This window comes from Myotis brandtii, unplaced genomic scaffold, assembly GCF_000412655.1.
Source record: "Myotis brandtii unplaced genomic scaffold, ASM41265v1 scaffold680, whole genome shotgun sequence".
Taxonomy (NCBI): Eukaryota; Metazoa; Chordata; class Mammalia; order Chiroptera; family Vespertilionidae; genus Myotis; species Myotis brandtii.
In genome coordinates this window covers 631,010-653,190 of record NW_005370658.1, presented here as the reverse complement: position 1 = coordinate 653,190, position 22,181 = coordinate 631,010, and the positions used below count along the sequence as shown (strand labels likewise).

Sequence of the window (22,181 nt, the reverse complement as noted above, 5' to 3'; positions counted from 1 at the left end):
TTATAAATCATTTAGAATAGCACCTGGTACCTGGTAAGAACTAAAGTAGTGTTTGTAAATAGTGCATAGAATGGTAGAAGGAAAACTAACCAGGGATTAATAATGAACTGCTGTCCATTATTGTAGCCCTTAGCCACATGTGATTATGTTAAATATAAATAAATTAGAAGTAAATACTATTTAAAACTCAGTTCCTCCCTCATACTAGCCACATTTCAAGTACTCAATAACCACATGTGGCCAGTGGCTACCATAAAGGCAGTGCCGATCAAGACTATATGAGGGGCCCAGCCAGTGTGGCTCAATGGTTAAGCATCAACCCATGCTGGTTTAATTCCCAGTCAGGGCACATACCCAGTTGCAGGCTCGATCCCCCGTTGGGGGCATGCAGGAGGCAGCTGGTTAATGTTTCTCTCTCCCTCCTTTCTTCTCTCTGAAATCAATAAAAAATATTTTTTTAAAAAGACTGTATGAAGGAATGTCTTCAAATCAGCAAGAATAATGCAGCAATCCATCAAGACTATATGAGGGGCCCAGCCAGTGTGGCTCAATGGTTAAGCATCAACCCATGCTGGTTTAATTCCCAGTCAGGGCACATACCCAGTTGCAGGCTCGATCCCCCGTTGGGGGCATGCAGGAGGCAGCTGGTTAATGTTTCTCTCTCCCTCCTTTCTTCTCTCTGAAATCAATAAAAAATATTTTTTTAAAAAGACTGTATGAAGGAATGTCTTCAAATCAGCAAGAATAATGCAGCAATCCCAATAGGAAAACAAAAGAATGTGACCGGGCAGATTAGGGAAGAGACCTCTGAAGAGCTAATCAGTATGACCTCGTTCTCAACATCATTTGTAATTAGAAAGATGAAAATTAAAACAGTGAGTATCTGTGGATGCCTCTCAGAGTGGGAAAGTTAGGAAGGCGGATAAGACACTTTAATGAGGGGGATGTGGGGCGGACGAAGCCCCTGCCTCACTCGGGGTGTGGCCTGGGTTGTCAGGAGGACCCTCAGCAGGACCGAGTCCAGGTAAGTCCAGACCCACCAGCAGTTATGTTCCCACGCCCCATCCCGGGTCTCCAAGGGAAGGGCACAGAGATGTTGGCTCCCCTACCATCTGTGGAGAAGGAGCTGGGGGCCACCTGGTGCCCATTTCTGGGGCACAGGAGGTGGGATGTGACAGATGCATCTGTGGACCCCCGGGCCCAGGGACAGCCTCAGACTGCACATCCAACAGACCATCCTGGATGGGGCGTCAAAACATGGTTCTAAGGTGAAAACACAAAACAACAGAATATGCCTAACTTTGTGCCATTTATGTAAATTTAAAATATTTATGTAAATTAAAAATATACATACTCAAAATGAAGCATGTGGCCTCAGACTGCACGTCCAACAGACCATCCTGGATGGGGCGTCAAAACATGGTTCTAAGGTGAAAACACAAAACAACAGAATATGCCTAACTTTGTGCCATTTATGTAAATTAAAAATATACATACTCAGAATGAAGCGTGTCTTTTGCCAGAATGTATTCTAATAAAACCAGATTAAACATTGTATTGGGGGAAGAATGAAAGCAGAGTCTGAGGATAAAAGGGAATGAATGAGTGAATGAATGAATGAATGAACGAACGAACAAACGATCAAGAGAGGGGCATTGCACAGACCAAAGGTGAAAATATGCCATGAAGTGAGGAAAATGTGTAACTTGAAACTCTGTATTTGAGGGTTTCAAAAAAATTAGGAGTCATTTTCCCAAGAGGAACTACAAGTCAGGTGATACCAAAATGAACTTGAAGAGGATTGGCCCAGTCTCCTGAGTGGCAAGAATACAGGCTGCAGGGGAAGCAGTTACACTCCTAAGTACTCCTCTCAGAAAGATCTGACCCGAATCTGCAAGGGGCAGGTGCTTCTCCTCAGGTCAGGGCATCCGCAACAGCCCCCATCCTCTCCCTGCTTTCCAACCATGCTCACACCACCTCCTCACTCTCCTGCCCTCTGCCCCTCCTTCTCACCTGTAACCTCACTCTTCACCATGAGGTCTCTCCCATCCTCTCCCTGCTTTCCAACCATGCTCACACCACTTCCTCACTCTCCTGCCCTCTGCCCCTCCTTCTCACTCTTCACCATGAGGTCTCCCCTGCCCCAGGGCCTTTGCACACGTTCCCCTCCTCACCCCCTGGCACATAGTAGTTGTTACTCTGCAAATACATACTACCATCCTGGCTTCCAGACAGCAGAGAACATAGAGCTCCTTCCGCACTCAGGTTAGTGGAGGCATGAGATTGGCTGAGGTCCCAGGAGAGGGTACGTGGGGTGATGGAGCTAACCAAGGGGCAGCACAATAGAGGTGGCAAAGGCAGACTGGGGACCCAGGCACCACACGTTAGCTGTGTGATTGTGGGCAGGTAGCCAACCCTTCTGGGCTTAGTTTTCCTTTCAGTGAAATGGGAGGACACTCACCTGGTAAAGATACCCGGGCATAAAATGGGATCTCTGTATGCTGAGTAAAAAGTGTACAACCTGACAGTAAACTCAGTGATGTTGCCTGTATCGGTCGGTTCTGATATAACTTAGCTGCAAATAACAAAATAGAATGAAAATGGCGATGAGAGCAAGCATTTGTGTAGGAGTTAATAAATTCCAAGCACAAGGGTACGCATTCCCATAAATTCCCACACCTATAAAAGAAGTACTACTGTCATCTCCACTCTACAGCTCAGGAAACTGAGTCACTGGTCCAAGGCCACCGTTAGTGACTAGAGGACCTGGGGTTTGAACCCAAGCTGTCTGGCTCTCAACCTCTAGGGAGGATGTTTGTTGCACAGATTACAGGAAGCCTGGAGACTGGGCGGTTGGTTCTGCAGCTCAGCAATGTCTCCAAGGAATCTTTCCCATCTTTCCACTCTGCCATCTTCAGTGTAAAGACTCTCTGGTAACCTTCACCACTCAGGGTGCCCAGATGGCCACCTCAGCTCCACGGTGCCTGCCCAGCCATCCCAGGTGGACACGCAAGAAAAGGAAGGCTGGCTCCGGTCCTGTGACTCCTCAAGAGGAGGAGCCTTTCGCAGAAGCCCCCAGCAGACTTTCACTTAGGATCTGTTAGACACATGACTCAGTCATGTGACCAGTGCTCCCACAACAAGGAATCCTGGGTAGTAGAAACTATTGAGCATTTTCTGCCTCTTTCATGGAAGATGGGCTCCATCTAGCAAGGGAAGGAGTGGGGATGGCTATTGGGTATTCTTTTCCTGGTTTGATAGAAGTCTTGCCTTCCAGCCACCCATCCATCTCTTCTAGAATATACTCTATTAATAGTTATCCCTATGCTTTCCTACATTTCACTTCTTCACTATTTCTTCATTCATTTATTCAACAAACATTTATTGAGCACCTACTGTATGCCAGGCAGAATTTTAGGTACTGGAGATAAAGCTGTGAACATAACAGATGAAATCTCCTGACCTGGCAAAGTGGAGACGCTAGAGAGCAGTGGTTCTCAACCTTCCTGATGCCGCGACCCTTTAATACAGTTCCTCATGTTGTGATGCCCCCCAACCAAAAAATTATTTTCGTTGCTACTTCATAACTGTAATTTTGCTACTGTTATGAATCGTAATGTAAATATCTGATATGCAGGATGTTTCATTGTTTGAACATAATTAAAGCATAGTGATTAATCACAAAAACAATATGTAATTATATATGTGTTTTCCGATGGTCTTAGGTGACCCTTGTGAAAGGGTCGTTTGACCCCCAAAGGGGTCGCGACCCACAGGTTGAGAACCGCTGCGCTAGAGCAACACCATCCAGTGGAACTTTCTGCAGTGATGGAAATGTTCTGTGTACGCAATTGTCCACGTGTGGCCGTGGAGCACTTGAAATGAGACTAATGCTACTAAGGAATTGAATGTCTCATTTAATTTAAATTAAATTAAGTATTTATTTAAATAGCTATGTGTAAGTGCAACTGAAGAACTGAATGTCTACTTTAAATTAAATTAAGTGTATATATTAAATAGCTTTGTATGGCTAGTGGTTACCATATTGGGCAGTACAGCTCTAAACACCAAGAGATACATCACTGACTTCTCTCTCAACATAAACCTATTCACATCTCCCCCGCCCTGAGAATCCCTCTCTTCTCATACCCAGGCTCTTGTTTTCCAGTTCTTTTTATCTCTCCTGGCAGAGTGTCATCCCTGGGGACCAAGTTCAAACGTGTTTTGAGATAGGCAAGGTCACTGGTCTCCCCCTTGACCTGATGCCGTGAGTAATGGATGTTCTTCATTCCATTGCATCTTACTCCTCTCTGTGCTGCCCTGGAGACCAGTGACCTCGCCTTTCTCCAAACACGTTTGCCCTTGATCCCCAGGGATGACGCTCTCTGCCGGTCCTGTCCCACCTCTGTGACTTCTCCCTCTTTGTCATCATCTCCTTCCTCTTCTTGTCTCTTACAGTGTTCCTTTTCCTCAACATTCCATTGTGGCCCTTGGCTTTTTTTTTTGTTTGTTTGTTTGTTTTGCTTTATCTATCTACTCTGGGATCTCTAGTCTACCATAATCCTATGCTACTCCTTACTCACTCACCAGATATTTAGTGAGTTCCTGCTAGGGCAGGCCATGGAAAGTGCTTCAGGTGCTACAAAAAGAAAAAGGTCTCTCTACTCTCAGCACGTTCTAGAAGAGGACGTGAATACTAAGCACAATTTAATAAACAACACAATTTGAGAGCGTGAAGGGCCTCTTTAGCCAGAGGTGCCTGGAAAATGCTCTCTGAGAAGGCAAAATTTAGGCTACAACCTGAAGGATTTGAAGAGGTCAGCTAAGACAAGAGGGAGAGAGTTGAGGGGATGGGCCAGCATTTGAAGAAATAGAAATGGCCAATATGTCATGCCCATGGTAGGAAAGGCAGGGCAGAAAGTTAGAGTGACCGGAGTGGGAGGGATGGCCTGCAGGGGTCAAGGCACGGAAGGTCTTGTGGTCATGGCAGAGTTTTAGATTTTATTCTAAGCTTAATGGGATCCAGTGGAAAGTTTTGACATGAGTGTTACAGAAAACTGGCATCTCAACGGGTCCACAACCAGCTTTTGATCTTCCTTCGAACCTACCCCTTCCTCCGTCTTCCCCATCTCAATCACAGCAACTCCTTCCTTCAGATAGCCCAGGTCAGAACCCTACAGTTGCCCTGACTCCTCTCTCTCCCAGCCCACGCTCCATCCTCCCATTGGAAGCCCGGGTGGCTGCTATACTGTTCTCCGTAGTGCTTTCCACCATTTGACCTACTATGTGTTTTACCATTGTCACTCTGTTCATGGCGGCATCCTGAGGCCCTACCTGAGCACGCAGCCCATAGTAGGTGCTAATAAACCTTGTTGGATAAACAAATGCCCATCTCTCGGTGGTTCATTCAGACCAGGAAGCCGTTCTTCCCTTCCCTTTCATCCCCACCGTTGCCCTAGCCCAGTGGTCGGCAAACTCATTAGTCAACAGAGCCAAATATCAACAGCACAATGATTGAAATTTCTTTTGAGAGCCAACTTTTTTAAACTTAAACTATATAGGTAGGTACATTGTTATTAACTTAATTAGGGTACTCCTAAGGCTTAGGAAGAGCCACACTCAAGAGGCCAAAGAGCTGCATGTGGCTCGCGAGCCGCAGTTTGTCTACCACGGCCCTAGCCCCATCCAGGGAGCCCTGTGACGGGGAGAAATGGGGTTCTGGAGTGCTGGTGTCCCGGGTCCAAGGTCTTACTCGGTGATGTGGATCTCCATGCATCAGTAACGTCTCTGGGCTTTAGTGTCCTGCTCTGTAAAATGGGGCTCATCCCGCTAAATGCTGGGCTGCAGGAAGGAATGGATGAGCCCAGGCAAGCTCCCTGGTGCACAGCAATCAATGGCAGCTAAATATAAATCGGGGCCTCCTTTGTACTCCCACTGCCTTTGTCCTACTTCCAGCCCTCATTACGCCGGCCTGCTCTGCGGCTCCCTCCTAGCTCCTGCCCCCATCACCACCAATCTGTCCTTTCAGCTGTCAGGCTTGTCTTCCTGACGCCAACCCCAATCACATCCCTCCCCTGCTCCGAAACCTTACATGACTCCCACTGTCCGCACGACAAGACCCGCCTCCTCAGCCTCCGGTTCACAGCCTCCACCGTGCAGCCCGCCGATGGCTTAGGCACCTCACACCCTGAGCAAGGCCTCTGCCTCTGCGGGTGCTCTCGGCCAGAGAGGCCTTCCTTCGCCTCCCCTTCTCCTTCTCCTTCCTTCTCACCTTTCCAGGGAGGAGACCAGGAGGCAGGCCATCTTGGGTGCTGGCTAGGATGGCCCCGGGCAGGAGGGAAGTTCTGCCTTTCTGAGGCTCAGACACGTCCCAGCAAAGGCCACACAAGGAGAAAACATGGGGCTGGGGTTTAGCCCCAGGTCTGAGATTTTTCGAGCTTGGTGCTGTGCTGCCTCCTCAGACTCGGGCTCCGCGATGATGATGATGATGATGATGATGATGATGATGATGATCCCAGCCCTCCTGTCTGTATTCACTTCCTCCTTATTCCTGCCTCCTACAGCTCTGGGACCAGAGGACTTGGTCTCTCATTCACTTACTTGTGTGATCGTCTCTAGGGCAGGGTTGAGTTCACCTCAGTGTTCCATTACGTCCAGCACAACCTGATCTAGACCCATGAGCGCTCCCCTGGAACAATGCAGCTGCTTCCTCCCCAAGTCTTTCAGCTTTTGGACTTATCCCAGGGGGGTCTTATTCTCTGTCAGATTATGTCTCTCCTTTGCTCAGAACCCTCCATAGCTCCCACCTCACTCCGAGCAAAAGCCAGAATCCTCCCGTGGCCTGCAAGGTCTCATCCCCTCCTGCCCTCGCATCCTCCTACTGTCACTCTGGCTCCCTTGGCTCCAGCCACACTGGCCTCTGCACTGTTCCTCAAATGCACCAGGTATAGTTATGCCTCAGGACCTTTGCACTGGCCATCCCTCTGCCTCGAGTTTCCCCCTGACTTATTCATAAGCCTCACCCCCTATCTTTCTTCACATCTTTACTTCAGTGTCTCTTTCCCTGGGCCGGCACTGTCCAGGACTTTCACCACTGGCCATATGCAGCCATTAAGTACCGCAACTAAGATGTGCCCTAAGTGAAGAATATGCACCAGATTTCAAAGGCTTCCTCCAAAGAAAATAATGTATAAAACGTATTATTAATAAATATTTCATGTTGATTGCCTGTTGAAATGATAATGCTTTGGATAGACGGGGTTAAAGAAACCATGTTATTAAAATTAATTTCACATGCTTTTTATTTTTTTACTCTCATAATGTGGCTGCTAGAAAATTACAAATTTCACACGCAGCTCTTAGTGAAGTTCTCCTGGGCATTCTTATCACTGAGTTACTTCCTTGCCAGATGGTAAAGAACCATTGCTTTCCCCAACTGATGTTCATGTCATTACCCCCCTCATCCTGCCCCGTGTCGCTGATGTTTCCCTCCCCCCTCCCTGCATTGCTTTTCTCCCTCGTGCTCATCACCCTGACACCCAGCATATTGTTGGGTTTATTCTTGGTGCCCCCAGAATCTCTGTCTCCTATGTTGTAGGTACTCAGCTAATGTTTGTGAATTCAATGAAGACTCAAATGATACCTGTCATTTGCTCCGCACACTCTAACCAGCTATCTGCCAAGAGGGGGAGACAGTGAGATGTAGAAATAGGATAGTGTTTGAGGAACTCAAAGGAATATGAGAACGTTGGTAGAGGAAGAGAAAAATAGAGTAAATTGAATTGGAAGTTATTTGGGGTTGTATGGCATGGCTCCCTCCTGTGCTCCAGCTTCGTGGCACCATCTCGTTCCTTGAATTTACCGAGCTTCTTCCCACCCATGCGCTCTGTCTCAGCCATTCCCTTAGTCTAGAAAGTTCTTCCCCCACTGACCAGATTCCTCCTCATCATCCATGAGGCTTCAGCTTGAGACGGATCCTCCCTGGGTCCCAGACTAGTTAACATGACCTGCTGTGTGCTGTCAGAGCCGTTGTCTTCTGGCTCTCTCTAAGAATGCATCATACCAGCGGTGGGTTCATTCATTGTGTCCACTTTTTTGTTAAACATTTTTCTTCTGTATCAGCTCCATGGGGCAGGGAGAGTCTTGTGTGTTGCCCTGCCTGGCACATAGGACATACTCAGATGCACATTTGTTGATGGTGGAAAAATAGGTCCGTCCAATCTAAAATGCCATCTCTGCTCTAGGAGTAGTCTTGAAAAAGAGTTGGAAACAACCCCTGTCTTAGTTTGGGGTGCCTCAGAATAGATCCTGAAACAAGGATTTAGGTGCAAGTAGTTCATCTGGGAGGTGACCCCAGGAAGTGTTGATGGGCAGGTCATTCTGGTGGGCAGCTGGGATCAATCCCTCTTGGGAACACATCTTAGAGCCGTTTGGAATAAGAGGTGAGGAAGCCTGGGAATTGATCCACCTACTCCCAGCAGTCTCTGGTTGCGGGCTGCTCCCATAGGGCCAGTCTCAGTTTTGGAGAAAGCTCTCAGTCAAAGAGACGCAGGTACTGGTTGTTACAGACCCAAGTGGTAAGGTCCAGACCCCTGGCAAAGACTGATGACACCTTCAAATCATTTGCTTAGCCACCCTCCACTGGTTTCCAGCATCTCTTGTCCATCATCTGAAGTGATGGTGACAGCCTTTTCTGCTGAGTGGCTCCGTGGTAGCTCATTCTACATCACTTACCTTGGAAATGGACTCGTTCAGGAAACAGGTCAGGGAGGTTCCCCGTGGAGCCTTAGGAGGAGCTGCTGTGGGACCCCTTTTCTCAGCAGTAACGCTTTTACAAATGAGGTCTTAGTAGGTGGGGGTCTTTCCAGGTGGGGTAGGGGTCTACAGAAGGCTTCTCTTACCTGTATTTGCAAGAGTGACTCATGTTGACCTGAGACTTGGGGTCTGTGGCTGCTTTCTAGAGCCAGTGCCAGCTGGTCCACACCATCAGGGCCACACCTCTTCTTGGTTTGTTCATTCTTCCATTTATTTACGAGTAGCTTCCTGTGTGCCGGGCACTGTGCCAACCACTTTGCAACTATCAATTCATTTAATCCTCACAACCCTTGCGGTGTACTGTTGTTTGAAGTGTAGTGTTGAGTACTGTACTCTCAGGTACTGTCATCGCATTATACGAAGGGGGAAACTGAGGCAGGGAGCAGGGAAGTGACTTGCCCAACGTCACCCAGCTGGGAAGTGGCAGAACTAGGATTTGAACCCATGTAGTCCGGGCTATTTTTTTTTAATATATTTTATTGATTTTTACAGAGAGGAAGGGAGAGGGATAGAGAGTTAGAAACATCGATGAGAGAGAAATATCGATCAGCTGCCTCCTGCACACTCCCTACTGGGGATGTGCCCTCAACCAAGGTACATGCCCTTGACCGGAATCGAACCTGGGATCCTTGAGTCCGCAGGCCGATGCTCTATCCACTGAGCAAACCGGTTAGGGCTAGTCCGGGCTATTAATACTGAACTACTTTCCTGCCAGTTGGTAAAGAGCACCAAGCCCTTAAAGGCTCTGCCATTCTCCCGTCTCTCCCCCAGTGCCCCCAGGATCCCCCCAATCCATTCTGATGGTGGTTGTGAAATGTATTGATCATCACCCCACCACATTCCATTCTCCATTCTGATGGTGGTTGTGAAATGTATTGATCATCACATTCCATTCCTCCTACTCCAGCATTTATTTTCATCAACCACCCACCTGTTTGGGGTCAAAAATCACATGTTATCCCGTGAAACCGGCAACATTAACACTGTTTTTACAGGTGACAGAACTGAGGCCCAGCAATGGTAACGTCACCTGCCTGTGGTCACCCAGCCAATAACTGACAACATCACACCCCAAGCACCCCGCCCACCTGTCTGACCCTGAAACCCACCCTCTGTTCTCCACTCTGGTCTCTTTCTTCCAGCATCTTGGCGACAGTTGGGACAGAGTTTGACCTACGGACACTGAGGGCAGTTCGAGTGCTGCGACCGCTCAAGCTGGTGTCTGGAATCCCAAGTGCGTGAGTTTCCGATCCTGGCAAGGGGTCTGCTTGGGGCCCTGGAGTCGTCGGTTTCCCCCCCTGCATCTCAGGAGGGGCCCCCGGGTGCTGCCCTACCCTGTGTTGGGGCAGCCTCCGCTTTGGGGAAGCTCCCCAGGGAACCCTCAGGAACCTGGCTTCGGGTCTGGGTGAGCTCCTGAAAGCAGGCCAGGAGCCTCATCCATAACCACAGCCCCCATTTGTGGAGCGCCTGCTGTCTCCCAGGAGCCATGCTAAGTGCCACACATCATCTCATTCAGTACTCGCAGCCCTGCGAAGCTGCTAGTCCTGAAATCTCCATTTTACAGATGGGGGAGCAGACCCAGGGCGGCTGAATACTTCGATCAGGGTGCCATGGCTGCTAAGTGGCAGAACCAGGCGTTGGCAAGTGTGGCCCCACGCCTGGGCAGTAACCCTGGTGGCAGTGACCGTTCCCGTTTCTGGAATGCCTGTATGGTGTACCAGGCACTGCACAAAGAGCTTTAAATGCATTATTTTAGTTCATGATTGTAATCACCCCATAAACCCATTTTACAGATGCAAAGGCTGAGACGCAGAAAGGTTAAACTACTCACCTGAGTTCCTGCAGCTTTTTGGTGGCCAGCCCCGAAGTCCATTCTCGTTCCGCCCTGCTTTCTCATTCTCTACGAGTGCTTCTCCTCCAGCCTCTGGCGGTGGCTGCAATATTCAGGGTCAGGGTTATGTTCAGCTGCAAAAACCAAACAAACACTGAGCTGGCCTTTTTCTGTCCTACGGCCTCAGTTACTATGTGCCAGGCACTGTTCTAAGTATTTGCCATTTTTAAACTCATGTATCCTCATAACAAGCCTGTGATGTGGGTTCTATTGCTGTCACCATTGTCATTGGTGTCGTTCTTCAGGTTCATTGCCATCCAGATTTAAAGAGTAGGATTTCCCAGAAGACCACCAGCAGGGTCTCCTTGTAGAACGAAGGCACTTCTAGCCAGGTGTCTGCAGGGTCCCAGCAGGTGTCTGCATCATTTTAAATTAAGAGCCATCCCCAAGCTAACACTAACAGGAGTCTGACATGTCAGGGGCTTTGCTAGGTATGAACTCCCTCATTTAATTGTGGGAGGGAGGCACTGTTGTCATGCCCATTTACAGGTGGAGAAACCGAGGTTCAGAAGGGCTACTTGACTTGTTCAAGGTCACATTGCTAGCAAGTAGATGAGTAGGGCTGTCTGGCCCCCTCAGAGCAGACTTAGGTGTTCACTTGCCCCTCCTTTATGGGGGGGCGGGCTGTCAGGAGGGAGGGGATGAGGGAATGGAGTGTGAATAGCACCAGGGTTGTCCTCCACTGGTGCCTCAAACACAAAAGGAGGCTGGCCTTTTGTACTCTCTGGCCAATTGTTGGGGGTGGGAGGTGGGGGCAGCAACAGTCTCCCAGGTAAGGCATCTCTTTATAACCAAGGGCAACCCTGTGAAGAGGAGGGGAGCTGGAAGCCCTTAGCAGCCAATGCTCGCAGCAGCTGGAGGGTGGATGCCCCCACAGCAGAGGGGTTCTGGCTTGGCCCACAGTGCCACGCTCCCTCCATTAGCATCGCCTTCCATTTTGGACCCCTTGGGGTAGCATAGTCCCCTTGGGCTATCTCGACAGTGTCCCTCTCGTGCTAGGGTCTCCACCTGTCAGGAGGTGCTGATCTGGGCCGTGCAAAGTTCTCTCATCAAGAAGCAAGTCCCAGGTTATATGCTGGAACCCTAATTTTAACCACAGACTTTCCTAATAGGTAGCCCAGTGGTCACAAACATGGGCTCTGACACCACTCAGACCTGGGTTTGAGTCCCGGCTCTGTTGTTTCTCACGCCCTTGGGTGAATCACGACCACTCTCTCCACCTCTGCAAACGGGGATCATTTTACACGTGCGCCCACCGCGTGGCGGGCTTGTGCTGGAAGCCAGGGAAGTTATGTCTGGTTTCTCTGGATTGGAACTGGGAGGCCAACTGCTTGCCCGTGCAGAGTTGCTACTTGTCTACATGGTGCCTTGGCACAAATGAGGAAAAGAGGCCCTTGTTGGTGGGGAAAAAAATTAGTAAAAGCCGCCCGGCTCTGGGTGGGAGCCACCCAGCACCTGGGACCACGGCTCAGAAAGCAATGGATTTCCACTCCTTTTAGCCCACAGGTTCATCAAATGACACAGCATATAGCAAGTACTTTTTTAAATGTTTTAACATAAGTGCTTTTAAAAATCAAGGGGGATTGCGCCTGTTATAATAATGAGGAGCCTCTGTGTGTCCTTTCCTCACCATCAGCCATCCCCAGCCTCCCGTGGGCTCTGGGTTCCCTCGGAAGCATGGAGGGGGAGGGCCTCCTGGGTAACTGCTCACGGCCATGGGGCATCTCTCCTTGTCTCCCCAGGTTTACAAGTCGTCCTGAAGTCGATCATGAAGGCGATGATCCCCTTGCTGCAGATCGGCCTTCTCCTATTTTTTGCAATCCTTATTTTTGCAATCATAGGGTTAGAATTTTATATGGGAAAATTTCATACCACCTGCTTTGAAGAGGGGACAGGTAGGTCTGAAGCTCATCATGTGTTTTTTCCCAACCTTGTTCCCGTGTATTTCCCTCCCCTGGGGACAAGCTCCTGGGAGGGCTCTGCAGGGTTCGCTTCTCCGGGAAGCTTCCAGATGCACTGCAGGCAAGACGGGGCGTAGCAGCACCGCAGATCTTGTTGTTGCCAGGGCCTTGCTTTGGGGTTCCCCAGAAGCTGTCCAGTGGTTTATTTGGGAAGTGGTCCCACGAAGTGCCATCGGGGGCGTGTGGAAGTCAGACAGGGAAGGGAAGACATCTCGTAAAGGGGTGTCACCAAGCAGATTACCACTGTGGGCAGCCGGGGCTCGGTCCCATTGGGCACCTCGGGGAGACAGCAGAGGACACACAGCTCAGCGCCGTGCCCCTGAGGAGCGAGGGAGCTGGGTACTTGTTCACTGACTTCTGCCCATCACTGGTGAGGACGGCTCCTGGGTGGGCATGAAGGTGTTTTCGGGTGGGAGCAGGCAGGGCAGGTGGCAACAGGATACGGACAGGGTGCCGGCCGCCTCTGCCAAATTCCCTGGCAGTGCCCACAGCCCACGCTGAGTCCAAAGCAGGAAGAGGAAGGGCCCCTGGACCAGGGGTCTGGTTGCTTTCTGGGTGGTGACCTGAAGGAAAGGAGAACAGGGATGACTTCTGCATGTGCCTCAAACACTCCAGCTGGGAGTCCTGGCACTGACCAGCCAGAACAAGGTCCTGGGCCCTCTCCGTCCACGCTGCGTCCGTGTCAGCCCCTCAGTGGCTGGGGCAAGAAGAATGGGTGTGGGGCCGGCAGGAGGAAAGCCAGGAGGCACCCCCACCCCCGCCCCGGGACTCAGCTCTGAGTCAGCAGTGTGGCAGGGCAGTGTCCCCACTATCCACACACTCGGAGACCCAATAGCTTCCAGATACATTTTCCGTTAAATCCCCTGCTACCAAGAACCAACTGGAACCAGATACGGAGGGAAGCCTGTGTGTCAGGATTTGGACCACTGGCTGTCTCAGCGCAAACGGGCTGGATGGCAGCGCTAGTCCTGGGTCCGGGGCTCCGTGAATTGAAGGAATGGACAGAGCGACGGTGGAGCTGAAAGAGACCCGCGTAGGAAGGAGAGAGGTTGTAGGCAGGTCTTGCTGGGAGAAGGTTCTGCCCTGGAGAACCTTCCCACCCACCTGCTCTGCCGTGACCCCCACGCGGCTCAGCCCCCTCCCCAGGGGAAAGGAAACCCCAGGAGGAAAGGTTTATTTGAGATGCTTTTTTTTTCCTTTTCTTTTTTTTCTTCTTGCTCCTCCTGTCTCCTTCTCTCCTGAGCTTGTGCAGTTCGCTCAATATGGGATGTCCTAATTATTTCTTTCCCCGATGAAGAAGGTGTTAATTGAGGCAGAGCTATTTCTGCGCCTGGCCTCGTCACCAGGCGGGAATTCGAGGAGAGATGCAGGGCAGGGCCCCCGGAAAAAGCAGCCAGGAGCAGAGAAACCAGGACATCTGGGTCCTAGATTTGGTCACTTTGTTGGCTTTTTTTTTCCTTTCCAGCCAAGAAGATACATGACTTGGGCTTGGGTCTGAGTGGGGTTGTGAGGGGACAGGCGTGGGAGGGGCCCCCAGAGGTGGGAAGCCTCCGTTTAGGAAGATGACTGAGGAGCTCACGATGAAAATTATAAGGCGTGTGAGTAAGAGACAGATATATACAGACACCCAGGCAGCAGGTTAATTTTAAAATATATTTATAACCAAACTCCTCAGACTCTGGACGGTTGCTTTTCCAGAAGCAGCGCTCCGCGTGTTTCACGAAAGGAGGCAGGGAGTTGAGGGGGATCGGGATCAAGAACACCACTGGGCAGAGCCACTAAAGACAGACACGTTTTCCGTTGCATTTCTTTGTCATCAGGAGCCCGGTTCCCATGCGCCCAGCACCGTGCTAAATGCTCACAGAAACACAAAGAGAGCCCTAACCGGTTTGGCTCAGCGGATAGAGCGTCGGCCTGTGGACTCAAGGGTCCCAGGTTCGATTCCGGTCTAGGGCATGTACCTTGGTTGCGGGCACATCCCCAGTAGGGAGTGTGCAGGAGGCAGCTGATCGATGTTTCTCTTTCATCGATATTTCTAACTCTCTATTCCCTCTCCCTTCCTTTCTGTAAAAAAATCAATAAAATATATATATTTTTTTTAAAAAGAAACAAGTCGTAATTTTAAAAAAAAGAAAAGAAAAGAAACACAAAGATAAAGTGGAATTCTACCCGCTTTCCAACAGCTTCCAAAATACAGTGGGCCCTTGACTTACGAGTGTCCTGACTAACGAGTTTTTCGAGATACGAGTGGTCTCTCGGCCGATTTTTTGCTTTGAGTTGCGAGCTAAAATTCGGGTTATGAGCCAGCTTCAGATACCCCACCGCTAGTTGGCGCAGCGAACGTCACAGTGAACGCCACAACATCAGCCCAGCATCACGTGTCTCACTTGTTCACTTTTGATTTGACATACGAGTAATTTGAGTTACGAGCTCCGTCACGGAACGAATTAAACTCGTAAGTCAAGGCCCCACTGTAGTTTAAGGAGACAAGAGCCCTCCTTTGCAACCAATTCATAGTAATGAAAACGAAAGCAAGATGTTATCCCCGTGCTATGAACATGCGAGAGCTACTGCAGCCCTGAGGACAAGGAGGGACCAGTGGTCAGTGGGGTAACACGGGTAGGAACAGAGCCAGACTCGTGCACAGGGTGAAGGCAGAAGGTTCCCAGCAGAGGCAACCTTCCCAACAAACAGTGGCTCTCATTTAGTATAGGAGCCCATGATTTTTTTTTTCGCCCTGCCCTGAGCCTTATGTATAAACCATGGCCCCTCCACCAGGTCCAGGGTGAATAGGAAGGCATTCCCAGCCCCTTAAACTAGTGACACTTCTGAGAGCTGTGGGCATTAGTTTGCAGGACTTCGAGTTTCTGTTTAACTCAGCTTCAAAGGCCGATGAGATGCCTGCGTTCCCTGCTGGTTGATGTCCCTGTGCTGCGTGGAGGCTGGGGCCTGGTGCGCAGCCTGGAGCACATGCACTGAGATGAGTTTTCATTTAGTGGGAAGCTTGAGTTTACACACTCAGCTGTCTGTTTTCTTGGTGGAGAATGTCACTCCCTGAAAACCTTCAGAAACATCACTCCCTGAATAGGGTCCTCTCCCGTCTGCTGCTCTGGTCCGCTGGGGACACCCCCGGGATGTGTGCTCCACTGGCTCCAGGTGTTCACACAGGCATCTCTCCCTCCCGATCAACCCCTCGGAATTTAGACCCGACTATCAGCCCCAACCCAACTTAGCCGAGAGCTGTCTTTGGTTTCTAGCAAAAGGCTCTTCCTTTCGCACGTGTCTCTCTACTGGTGGCATTTTCACAATCTGCCTCCTGCTTTGTGGGGAGAGAGCTTAGCTCCTGTGCCTGAGAGTGAGTACTGTGTGTACTGGCCTTCATCGCCCCCAGAACAGCTCCCTGAGCCCAGCACATCTCAAGAAAAAAAAAATCAGGCTACAGAAGGATAACACAGTGTGATGGACAACTTTGCCCTAATGGAGTCTGGAGAACACTGCACCCAACTACCTCACAATGCACACAGCATATTTACCAACGTTGACTGTATTCAGGACCATCGAGCACATCTTGACAGATTTCAAAAGACTGAATAATACAGAACATATCCACTAGCCACAATGCAATTAAGCTGGAAATCGGTAACAAAAAAGACCATTCTAAATGTGTCTGGAAATTGGGAGACATGGTTATTTGTGGGTGAAATAACAGGATGTCTGAGATTTTCTTTAAAAATATTCTAGTGGCAAGGCAAAGTGTGGGAAGGGGATGTAGATGAAACAAGAGTGGCCCTGAGTTGATAAATGTTGAAATTGGTGATAGGTCCATGGGAGTTCGTTATACTACTCTATCTTACATATCACTGACAAGTTTTTTTTTTAAGAGAAATACTTCTTGGTTATCCCTGGGTCAAAGAAGAAATAATAGTGGAAATTGCCAAATATTTCACCTGAACCATGATGACACATGACAGAATTTACGAGGTGCAGCTAAAGCCACACTTACAGAGCAGTTTATAGCTTTAAAGGAAGTTAATTCATCCAAAAAATGTAGGGAAAGTAATAAAGCTTAGAGAAGAAATTAATGAAATAGAAAACAATGAATAGATCAACGAAGGCAAGTGCTGGGTTTGTTTTTAACATAATTGATAAATTCATCCCAATAACCCTTTTTTTTTCCCCCAACAGCATTGCATCTTCCTGGGCCCCTGCTTCTCAGAGCTTTTTCCCAGGCTCCTTCTCCTGACTTTTCTGCCCTTCCCTTTCACAGATGACATTCAGAGTGAGTCCCCAGCTCCATGTGGGACAGAGGAACCCGCCCGCACCTGCCCCAATGGGACCAGATGCCAGCCCTACTGGGAAGGGCCCAACAACGGGATCACTCAGTTCGACAACATCCTGTTTGCAGTGCTGACTGTTTTCCAGTGCATCACCATGGAAGGGTGGACTGACCTCCTCTACAACGTGAGTGATGAGGGCTGGAGGGAGGTGGCCCCCCGGGACCAGCCAACTCCTGAGGCTGCCGTGGGGGGACCCTGAGCCAGGGAGGCAGCCCAGGGACAACTCAACATGTTTGCAGAAGAGCAGGCCTTTGAGGATGGGCGGGGGCGGGGAGCGGGGATTGGTCATCCTCAGAACTCTTAAGTAGGGAAGGCCCCTCGGGACATGGGAATCCAGAGGGCACACGGATGTTGAATACTTTTTCACTGTGCATGTGTTGCAATATAATTTTAGATCTTTTAATACAGGCACTTCACCTGGCTTTATTGCACTTTGCCCATTGTGCTTCGCAGATATATTTCTTTTTCTTTCCTTTCTTTTCTTTCTTTCTTTTCTTTTTTTTTTATTTTTTACTATTTGAAGGTTTATGGCAACTTGCTTTGAGCAAATCTGTTGGTTTAACTTGTAAATAAGTCATTTCTTTAAACTCTCACTAAAGTCTGGGACAGAAAAGAGAGAAGATTGGGAGCAGGAGAGCCCACCTCAGGTTTTGGGTTTGGTTTTCAGTTTTACTGAGGTCTCATTGACATCCGACACTAGAGTGTGAGGTGTGCAGCATAATGACTGGACTTACATCTTTTGTAAACTGATGACCACAGTAAGTTTGGTTAACACCCATCACCTCATATAGTTACCCAGAAAATGGTTATTTTTCCTGCGATGAGTACCGTTAGGATCCGCTCTCTTAGCAACTTCCTGGTGTCCCAGACAGGAGTGATGACTAGAGTCACCGCATCTAGAGTTGTACATTACATCCCCGGTACCTATTCATCTTGTCTGGAGGTTTGTATCTTGGAGCAGCTTCACCCAGCTCCCTCTCTCCTGCCTCTTGGTAACCACAAATCTGATCTCTTTTTCTAAGAGTTTGGTTTCTTTTGACTCCAGTGTAGATGAGATCACACAGGATTAGTCTTTCTCCGGTTTATTTCACTCAGTGTAATGCCCGCAAGCTTCATCCACATTGTCACAACTTGCAGGATTTCCTTTTCTTATGGCTGAATAGTATTCCACGGTGTGTGTGTGTGTGTGTGTGTGTGTGTGTGCAATTTAGTGTTTTCATTTCCTTTGAATAAATATCCAGAACTGTAATTACTGGATCATATGGTAGTTCTATTTTTAATTTCTGAGGAACTACTGTTTTCCATAGTTGCTGAACCAACTTACAGCCCCACCAACAGTGCACGAGGGTTCCTTTGTTCCACATCCTCACCATCACTTGTCTCGTGTTTTTGACGATGGTCATTCTAAAAGGCACAGTGTGGTGCCTGATTGTTCTGCCTTCGAGATCCTTACCTTGTTGAGCCACAGACCACTTCGTCATCTGATGATTTTAAAGGCATAAATTAAAAGAGATGAGATGGCAAAGGAAGCCGAATGCATTGAAATTGTTACCAAAATATTTTTTAAAACAGATCTGTGCATTTGGCTCAGTGGATAGAGTGTCGGCCTGGGGACTGACGGGTCCTGGGTTCAATTCCAGTCAAGGGCAATGCCCGGGTTGCAAAATTGATTCCCAGTAGGGGGTGTGCCGGAGGCAGCCAAGCAGTGATTCTCTCTCATCATTGATATTTCTAACTCTCTCCCCCTCTCCCTTTCTCTCTGAGATCAGTAAAAATATAAATAAATAAATACAGGTCCGTGATGCAGTTTTAGACTTTATAACCCATTTCCAGTGGACCTGGTGATGGTTCAGAGAAATCCCATCGTTTCATGAGAGAATTAAGCTCAAAAGAAGTTGTGCAATATCTGTAAACTGTATGCGATTTCTGGTGGTGACAAGCGTCGCGGTTCTGTCCAGACAGCTGCCTCCCTTCATAATGGAAGAAAATGCCCATCTCCTGTGGAAATTTGGAAAGTGAAGGATTAACTTTGTTCTCTTCACATTCACAGGCTCCTTGAATTCTATCCTCAGGAGTCCCCAGGGTCCCCCGCCCCCCAACAACAACAACAGTTGAGACTAAGGGACTCTCATAGGTGACTTCTTCAGTCCCTGGGCCTAGAAACCCTCAGAGGAGGTGACAGTTTAGGTGATAGGTGGGTCCTCGCAGTGGGATTAGTGCCTTTATAAGAAGAGACGCCGAGCCCTAGCCGGTTTGGCTCAGTGGATAGAGCATCGGCCTGCGGACTGAAGGGTCCAGGGTTTGATTCCGGTCAAAGCCTCATGCCCAGGTTGTGGGCTCAATCCTCAATTGGGGATGTGCAGGAAGCAGCCTATCAGTGATTCTCTCTCATCATTGATGTTTCTATCTCTTTCTCCATCTCCCTTCCTCTCTGAAGTCAATAAAAATATTTTTAAAAAAATAGAAGAGACACCGAGAACGTAGTGTGTGTGTCCATCTCTCTGTCCCTGTCTCTCTCTCCTCCTCCTCCTTCACCTTCTCCTCCTCTTTCTCGCCTCTCTGTGATTTCCTGTGTTTCTCTCACTATTTATTTCTCCATTAATGTTAATTAAGAAGGCAACAATACGGTGTTGTAGTTGGTGATTATAAACACACTAGAGGCCCGGTGCATGAAATTCATGCACTTGGGGGGTGGTCCCTCAGCCTGGCCTGCACCCTCTCACAGTCCTTGAGCCCTCAGGGGATGTCCAACTGACAGCTTAGGCCCGCTCCCCGCGTGAACCAGGCTTCTGGCTGAGCAGTGCTCCCCCTGTGGGAGCGCACTGACCTCCAGGGGGCAGCTCCTGCGTTGAGTGTCTGCCCCCTGATGATCAGTACACATCATAGCAACCAGTCATTGTGCCCTTCAGTCAATTTGCATATTAGCCTTTTACTATATAGGATGCCCCTTGACAAATGATTGCTAATGGTTGAAGCTGATCTTGCCCTCAGCCCTTTTTCATTCGTAGATGTTCATTTTGGCCAATAGCAAAGCATCAGATTTGGGGGGACTGTAGATGACATTTTCATTCAACAAGCCTTTGTTGAGTGCATCCTGTGTGCACGCACTCCTCCAGGCACCCAGTATATGCAGAGAACAGAGGAAGCAGAATCCCTATTTGAGGGAAGTTGACATTTTAGTGGGGGAAGCAGGCAGTCAATAAGATAATTAAGAGATACATATTTTTATATATTTGTTTGTATTTATAAAGGGCAGATAATACCTTAAATAGTTCAGGCTCTGTGGGCCATGCAATCTCTGTTGCAACTACTCAACCTTCTGTTTAAGCATGATATCAGCCACAGAGAAAATACATCATGAATGGGCTTGGGTGTGTGACAACAAAAACCTTAATTTACAAAACAGGTGGCTGTAGTTTGCCAACTCCTGTGTCAGAAAATGATTAAAGTTCAGGAGAAAAATAAAACAGTAGAGGGGCTGTGGATCGTCAAGGTGCGAGGTTGCAGTTCTAACAAGACCTGAAGGAGATGAGGAGGAGCCATGCATGTACATAAGAGTAGAGAGACTGAGGCCAACAGAACCGCCAGTGCAAAGGCCCTGAGGCAGGAGTGAGCTTGGCATTTGTAAGGAGCCCCAAGACAGCCCATGTGGCTGGAAGGGAGTGAGTGAGAGCAAGAGGGAGCTGGTGAGTCCAAAGATGGTGACAGGTATCGCACAGGCAGAGACACTATAATGTATCGTTCAAACCGGGACAATTTTGAAAATAAATGGGGAAAGGAGGACTCAAACATATTTAACAGGCATTGCATGACCTATAACGGGTATAAACTGTGACATGCAGCCTTTCTCGTGACCACTGTGGGCCTTTATCTCTTTCCCCATCAAATCCACCCCATTTTTATTCCGTGTGCTGTGGTATTGGGTGTTCTCCTGAGCTGAGTTTTGGGGGTTTTTTTTACATTCTTTATATTTTTCCTGAATGAACCATGCTTTAAAAAAATCAGAGGGAAATAAAACAGAAGGCACTTAAGGATTTTACTGGGACTCGGCCATTAATTTGTTTGACGAGTATTTATCGAGCGCTTGCTAAGCACCAGGCGCCACGCTAGGCACTGGCAGTGCTGGAATGAATCAGTACCTCCCCTCTCCTTTAAGGCTCTCATGGGCCGATTGTTATAAACATAAAGTACTATGTAAGCACAGCCAAGGGGTGAGATAGGAAAAAAGTCATTTATAGGCCAGAATAATAGGTCTAGCCCCAGCCGTGCCATCCACACTCCTTGTGAACCAGGCAAATACACTGCCTCTCTCAGCCTCAGTTTCCCCATCCGCTAAGTGTGGCAGTCGTAGGAATCAGGGGGTGGTTTGTCAGCTCAAAGGGTTCTATGAAAGCGACCGCGGCTGTCCCACCTGCCTCTCACTTCCCAGGAATACAGCCTGATCATTGGAAGGAGAGATAAATACATTTCCCAGTCATTAGTATTATTTAAACAATCCTCCCTCAGGCACCTAAGGTCGACATGCATTCCCCACGCAACCAACAATGAGCAACTACTGTGTGCCACGTCCTGTTCTGGGCACTGGGGAGCTGGTGTTTTAGGGAGCAAAGAATCTGTAAACAAGTAAATGCGTAAATCGACGACTGATTCAGTGTGGGAAACATGCTGGGAAGAGAATGAGATGCTTGGTTGTGCTGAATAGAGGGGAAAACCTTTTGCCTGGGAGTCTGGGAAGGTTTCTCTGAGTGGGGTTCCTTGGAGTTTAAGGTTGAGTGATGAGGAGGAATCAACCAAGCCAAGATATAGGGAAAGTTGGGCTCCAGGCAGAGGCTCAGAGAACAGAAATAACTAGCTCATTGTAATCATTTATATATATATATATATATAATTGATTTCACACAGAGGAAGGGAGAGGGGGAGAGAGAGAGAGAAACATCAATGATGAGATAGAATCATTGATCGGCTGCCTCCTGCACGCCCCACACTGGGGATCGAGCCAGCAACCAGGGCGCGTGCCCTGACTGGGAATCGAGCCGTGACCTCCTGATTCGTAGGTCAATGCTCAACCACTGAGCCATGCTGGCCAGATTGTAATCTTGAACTTTACCTTTTTGGGTACCAATTTCTCCATCAGATGTACAGGAGATGTCTTTTTTTCCCCACCAGCCATTTGAGATC

The 22,181-nt window shown here is 48.7% G+C and overlaps 1 protein-coding gene across 1 annotated transcript in view; it reads left to right on the top strand.

Moving 5' to 3' along the window:
* The window catches only part of CACNA1A (calcium channel, voltage-dependent, P/Q type, alpha 1A subunit), a 232,481-nt gene that overhangs the window by 81,598 nt on the left and 128,702 nt on the right, over positions 1–22,181 (top strand). The window contains exons 4-6 of the mRNA XM_014529428.1: positions 9,957–10,048; positions 12,448–12,600; positions 16,934–17,127. Coding sequence (XP_014384914.1) covers positions 9,957–10,048; positions 12,448–12,600; positions 16,934–17,127 — 439 coding nt within the window. The remainder of the gene's footprint in view (positions 1–9,956; positions 10,049–12,447; positions 12,601–16,933; positions 17,128–22,181) is intronic.